At 39.2% G+C, this 6,811-nt stretch overlaps 1 protein-coding gene across 14 annotated transcripts in view; it reads right to left on the reverse strand.

The window, feature by feature from the left end:
* Window positions 1–6,811, reverse strand: part of anks1aa (ankyrin repeat and sterile alpha motif domain containing 1Aa) — a 105,970-nt gene that overhangs the window by 35,546 nt on the left and 63,613 nt on the right. The window contains exon 1 of one of the 14 annotated variants that reach the window (XM_014010519.1): window positions 2,673–2,776. The exons of 12 other annotated variants lie outside the window; for them this stretch is intronic. In XM_014010519.1, coding sequence (XP_013865973.1) covers window positions 2,673–2,687 — 15 coding nt within the window. In that variant the 5' untranslated portion in view covers window positions 2,688–2,776. Of the gene's footprint in view, window positions 1–2,672; window positions 2,777–6,811 lie in introns of those variants that run through there. One more of the 14 variants, XM_014010520.1, reaches the window with a different exon arrangement.

Genomic DNA, 6,811 nt, shown 5'->3' on the forward strand with positions numbered 1-6,811 from the left:
AAAAAAATCAAAGCCATTTTCTTTTACTTTATCTTTATTTCACCCGCTGAGGACACGCTCCTCCCACACCTCGCTGCTGCCGCTGCTTGTTCTGGTCTGAACACTAGTGCGTTCTTCGGTCTGAACATAGAGCGTCCAGTGAGAGACGTTTTGCGCTTTTTGGCCGCTCAAAACGCGTTTGGTGTGAACGTAGCATTAGAGCGTGTGATCCAGTGTTTTTCCTCAAGGTTAATTATTTCCACAGAACAAAATAAAAAATACAACCTCATTAGATTTTATGTTTGAGGTCCAAGATGCTCTGAGTCATGAGAAATTACAGCGAAGAGGGAGGGGAATGTGTTTTTGTGCAGCAGAACAGAATCAATGCAGAGAGTCTGAGATGGAAGGCTCCATTGTTAGAGGGACTTCAGTAGGAACAGGGGGACACAAAGAGCAGGGGTCAGAAGTCACTGACAAGGTAGAGGTCAACAGCTGAAGAGCTGGCTAAGATGAGAGATGGTCTGAGTCTGATGGAACCTATTTATCATGCCTCTCACAGCAGGCCTGCTGCTCCACAATGACGGACAACACAATAACTTCACCGAGACCCGAAAATCTCTTCTTTTTTTTTAACAGTAGCTTTGGGAATCTGAAACAACGGGACAAGTAAACTAAGGGAAACGGCAATGGGACAGTTAAACGGTGCATTCAGGGACAAACAGAAGGCTACAGAAAGTGAGAGGGTGTGTGTGTTTGAACCCACCAGGCGCAAATTGGCAAGCTGGCACCAACACAAGAGCTGGCTGAAAACTGTGAAGTAGTAAATGGCATCGTGGGGAACACAAAGGTAGCAGTGAAAAATGCCAACCCTTCGGTACAACAGTAGGACAAAGCACCGTCAGCAGACAGCGTCTTCCTAAAATAACTCCTCCACGGCACGCATGCACTTTTCAAAAAAAAAATCTTGTCCTTCAGCAGAACCCAGAGACAAATCACTTCAAGTGCCTGTGGCAAGCAAATGCTTCAAAAACAAAAAGTCAAAGAAAATATCTTTGTTTTAGAAACTTGGCATAATACACAAGACTTCACACATTTTGTCCCATAATTGACAGATTTTCTTTTGAACTTGGCTCAGTAAAAATAAAACAGGAAGTGACATCAAAGGTAAACTTTTCAAGAAAAGGAACACCCTGATCTTTGTTTATTGAAACAATATTACTTGAACTCTGACACGTCTTCATCTCTCTATGATAGTGACTTTAAATAATTTAAAGAAACATTCGATTCTTCTCTACAGTTTGTGTTATTAGCTATTGTAGCAACACTCTGCTCGTACGCAGACATTCCCCTTTGACATCATTTCCTGTTACTTCACGTGAATATCTCAAGAACGGTTCATCTCAGCGGTGTGAAATTTGTTTTGCAACACCTTATTAATGTTATTTTTCCAAAAATGCATTCATATCTAATAAAAAAAAAATGATGCCACAGGCACTTTAAAGTCTGATAGGATAACCAGTCTGGATATCTCAGGTCAAACATTTCATTTCCTGATACTGTATTTATTCTAAAAAGCATTGTATCAACATTTAATTAAAGTTTAAAATGTAAACTTTAATGACAGCGGTTCATTCTTGTGTTGTATTTTAGCCTTTGACTGTTAGTTGACAGATGTCAGCCAGCTGTTTGGCTGCTGCATTTCTGAGGAGCCTGAGAGTATAATGCTAGCTAAAGCGTTAGCATTGTGAGTAAATGTTACCGCTAAGTACTGATACTGAATCCGAGCAGATTATACAGACACCTGCTGCCTTTAAAGCTAAATTAAAGAAGTAAGGACTGAGATAAAAGCTATGCTGTTGGAAAAATCTGCCACACCAGAATCAAATACTCTGGTAACACAATGAATCGTTGAGCACACATGGCTAAACACCACAACGACTGACAGCCAACAGATAACGTGATGTTTCTGATACCAAAATTCCAAGTACCTTCCAACGCTAGTAAAGAGCTCTATTACCTTCTCATCAACACATCACTGTTTATTTTTGCCTATTTATTGTTATACAATCATAAGAACACTGATTGTATGAAAATAAAATGAATTTAATTAGATTTTTATGCATCCATTGCACAGTGTGCTCTTTAAACTGAGTATTTTTCTATTTGAATTTTTGGAGGAAAAAAAGGCAATACTTCTCCTTGCATATAGTATTGCAATATATCCACGATATATTGGATTATGACAAAATGATATGTATTATATCACCAAATTCTTGCCAATACACAGTCCTAATCTGACGTGTGGTTTGATCCCAACAATCCCAACAGTCTCCTTAACAAACAGCAAAACCAGAGAAAACAAAGCTCCAACCAAAACTCTGCTGAGCTAACGACACAGAAAAAAATAAAAATAAAAATCCTGCCCAGTAAATTAAAAGTCAGCCTAAAATTAGATAATAGATGACATTTTAAGAAAATTTTAAATGACATGACAAAGAGGCTTGAGTTTTTCCTAACGTTCAACTAATAAAAAAAACTGCAATCAATGCATAACAATCAAAAAGACTTCAGGAGAAACATAAAAGCCACAGAACTGCTGGAAAGCATCAATTGATTTCTCATTTGTGTCATTCACAGCAGTTGGACAAGATTAATTAGACTGTGGAAGAGCCTGTAAGAGAATCAATACTCACAAAAGCTGGTTTCATCGTAGCTATGAAAAAGAAAGGTTTAAAAAGTGGAGTGGGGAAGCAGAGAGTGGGCCTCTGCTTCAGTCTCTGTCTGGAGCTTCTGCGTCTATCCCGGTTTAGTGCTGGCCCACACAATGCACCCCCCACTGGATTGTCATCTCCAGTGTGATTTCAGGGACCAACCTGCATTAGAATGCGCTTTACACACCAACATGTCCCCCTCGCGCAAAACGCGCGCACGCACGCACACACACACACGAGCTTCTTAAATGGAGAGACGCACAGGCCGAGACCTCATGCAAGTCAAATCTCCTCGTCGTGAAACCAGAAGCAGAGAATCCGAGGATGTGTGAGAATCAGGGGGAGTGAGACAGATACAGAAAAGAAAAGGGAAGAGGGTGTGAGAACCGGAATATTTAGCAAAGCAGATTAAATTAAAGGCCTAGCAGTCAATAAAGACATGCATGAGCCACTCTTACTAGTTCTAAGTTCGCTATTTTAATGTCGAGCAGCTATTTCAATCAACCCTTAAAGGGGCAATAATATGTAAAATTAACTTTTGAGTTTTATATCATGTTTTAACGTTATACTCTCATAAAAAACATGCCCAAAGCCTTGCTTTGACTCTGTAATGGAACTAATACTTTTATGTTTAAGCTAGTAATTCATGACATCCTTTAATGACCTAGATTTTCATGACATGCTGTTCATCTGCAGATAGAATGATTAAAGTCAGAACAAGATTTGCTAACAACAGTCTTTCTTAGATATCACTTGTGTTTATCTTTGTGTTTTCCATTGACCTTGTATCAAATCTTGCTAAGATGACATAATGGTGTTTGTTAATATATATGAGGCCTCTCGAGACAGTGGGTAGTGTGGAGAGACAGTGACAGAGAGAAGCAGAGGCACAGGGACAGGGCAGGTTGTTCTCTGTGTTTCCTGTTGTTGCAATAAAACTCAGCTGATCATCTCACGGAGTACCTTCATTCTTGGACCACATATTTCTGTCTTTGTTAAATAAATATTACCATAACAGTTGGCGTTGTCACAGGCAACACTAGGAGATCGACGGACCAAGGCCACATTGCAGGTGGACTGATATGAGTGAGCAAGGACTGGACTGCTCAGGACCGTGTCTCCAGCTGGATGAAAAGAACCTTTTTATGGTAAATTGTTTTAACAACAGAGACCACGTATTTCTGTCTTTGCTAAATAAATATTGCCATAACAACTCATTCATGCATGCTTGAGAAATCCTGCAGTGTTTTTAGGAAGCCATGCTGAGGAGAAAAACGACAGGTGGGGACCAGAAACACCCCTGGGACGTGTCTTTAAGCTGAACTTCCTCATCACGGAGCACACCTCTCCACCCCACACCCCACACACCCCGCCCATGACTCCTGCAGGCTCTCCGCAGTAACAAAGCAAACGGGTGAAACTGAAAGTGAAACTTAAACTGTCTGCTGCTCTTAACACTACTACTCACTCAGTGAAGCTGTTTTCAGATTCAAAATACCTTTGAGGAAATGTATTTTCAGATGCCAAGTAAACTGCATCATAGTGCGTACGCGAATGGGCGGGACAGAAGCTGAAGCCGAGCGGAAGGTGGTTCTTAAAGTGACAGAGGCCAATTTCAAGGCGTTTAGAAGAGGAAGTGATGAGAAGATAAGTTTATTTTCTATTTAAACATAAAAACAGCATTTTAATAACAACTAAAGGTGACATAGACAGGGGTAGACATAACCATTGTTTAGGTTGTCCGAGACAAACTATTTTCGTTTCGGACAACCAGATCCTGTCTCCTGGTTGTCCGGTGGACAACCAAGCAAAAAGARCTTGATTAAAGTTCTCTGCCGCGGGTGTCTGTCATTGTAAAAATGAATGGGAGAAAAAACTTGGTAAATCCGAACAGAACACTAAACTGTAACTTTGAATAAGGTCATGTACACATGATTCTCCTATTTAAGTGAAAATGTTTGACCTATGAGCAGAAAGAAGCTTATGAATGTTGAATTCTATTTCAAAGAAGAGAATGAGGAAATTTTATTCATGCAGCTCCTGTCAACCTGGCTGACTGAGAACAATTATATACAGTATAATAAACTTTGCCTACAGAACAATATATTGTTAAATTACAATTTACTTGAGATTCTTTTGGACAACCAAAATGTTTTGCAGACAACCAGGTTTTGTCAACAGGTTGTCCGCTGGACAACCTGAAAATTTTCCTTATGTCTACCCCAGCAGATACTTTATTATGGTATAGTATTTAAATGTATGCCTGAGAAACATAATATTGGCGCTTTAAGATGTCGTGAAATTGTGAAATGTTGCGCAATAAGTTGGAGCCAAATATATGTGTTGTGAATGACTCTCAGCTACTACCACACCAAAGTTTAGCTCAGGTTGTGTAAAATGGACTGAGTTACAGCCGCTTTTCTGTCGGCTGAGGTCAATTAGCTGTCTCAGCCATCTTGTTTTGGATTGACTCCAAAATGAATCAGTTATCTATGTCCATCAGATAATTACTTTCTGAGAGTTTCAAAAATACATCTAGTGATGGATAAGATATTTTAATATATAGATATTTTAATCAAATACTAATCAAAGTATGTGTTAGGGATGACTCAGCTACCACCACATCAAACTTTAACTCATTATTTGTCCAACTGACTGAGACAGATATTTGTGTGTTTTAAAAGGTTAGCTGGCTGTAGATGTCCATCCAATGATAGCTTTCTGAGAATTTCACTAAAATCCCTTTAGTGGTTTGTGAGAGATATATTGTTCACAGACAGTCAAACGAACTAAATCAACAGGCAAATTCCTTACTGCCTCTGCCTTTCGCTTTTCAGCAGCGGGCAATAAAGAAAACAAGATGCTTTAAAGGAATGGGTGAATGCACCAGGAGGTGCCAGTGTTCTGACAGCCCCTGGACTAAATACTGTCAGCCTGCTCCACAGAGCGCTCCGGACCAGCCACTTGTGACCAGAGACGTGGCTATCACCGCCACGTCAGGACTCGCTGTAGATGCAGCGATATGAACTCCAGTGAATTTTCAAGTTTTAGAGGAAACTCCAAACATTACCAGAGAGAGCGCAGGCAAGACTGCAGCTAAAACACAGTTTAATCACAAAATAATCTATTGAGAGAAAAAACTTAATTCACCTGCATCACTGCTAGAAGAACAAAGTAGTTTTTTAAACTTGTATATAGTCATTGATTGACTCATTTCCTTGTAAGCAGTAGCAAAATGTGACCCATCACATCGAAACGAGGATTAAATCTAAAAGTTGTACGTGGAGAAATAGGCAGTTGCAGTGTTTTGATTAAAACGCTTGCAAAAATTACATTTTGTCAAAATATAACAAAAAATGTGTTATCAATGTATCATTTCAATGAACTGTCTGAAATATTTTCCTAAAAAAATTTTTTGAAGCGCTTTTTTGAGCATTAGCAACCAAAAACCCAATTTTGAGGAAAAACACCTTAAAATGTTGAGATTTTCCCTGTGAGCTTTTAACGCTTTTGTTTCTTTCCAGCTGGGAAATCTCAATATTCAATTACTATTTGAGGTTTCTTTTCTTCAAGTGAAATTAAAAAAAAATCCTCAATAAAATTACATAAAATTAGGATTTAGACTAAATATTTATGTATTATTGTAACCAACAAGACAAATTAAATAATATCTCTGGATCTACTAATGATATCAGGATGATCTAAGTGTAAAATGAAGCTGTTAAAGCAGGAATCTGAAAATATGATGAGGTCATTTTGACCAAATATGACTTAATCCTCATTTCGATGTGATGGCTCACAAAGATGCATGGAATGTTTGATCAAGTTGTAAAAGTGTTGTTCGTTTTTAGATCCTGTGTCTTCAGGAAGTGCAGGAGGACCACTATGAAAACCAGATTAAACCAGTTCTTCAGGCCCATGGTACTGGTTCTTGTTCACCTTCATTTTCCGACAGTGGACACTAAAGTTTGACTCCGTTGCTGTGGTGTTGTACGTTTACATTTGTGTGTTTGTGTTTGTTAGGTTATCAGTGTGAGTTTAAGAAGCGGACAGGAAAGAAACCAGACGGCTGTGCCGTGATCTTCAAGGCTTCCCGCTTCTCCCTCCTCGCCTCCTCCCCC

This window comes from Austrofundulus limnaeus, unplaced genomic scaffold (assembly GCF_001266775.1).
Source record: "Austrofundulus limnaeus strain Quisiro unplaced genomic scaffold, Austrofundulus_limnaeus-1.0 Scaffold70, whole genome shotgun sequence".
NCBI lineage: Eukaryota > Metazoa > Chordata > Actinopteri > Cyprinodontiformes > Rivulidae > Austrofundulus > Austrofundulus limnaeus.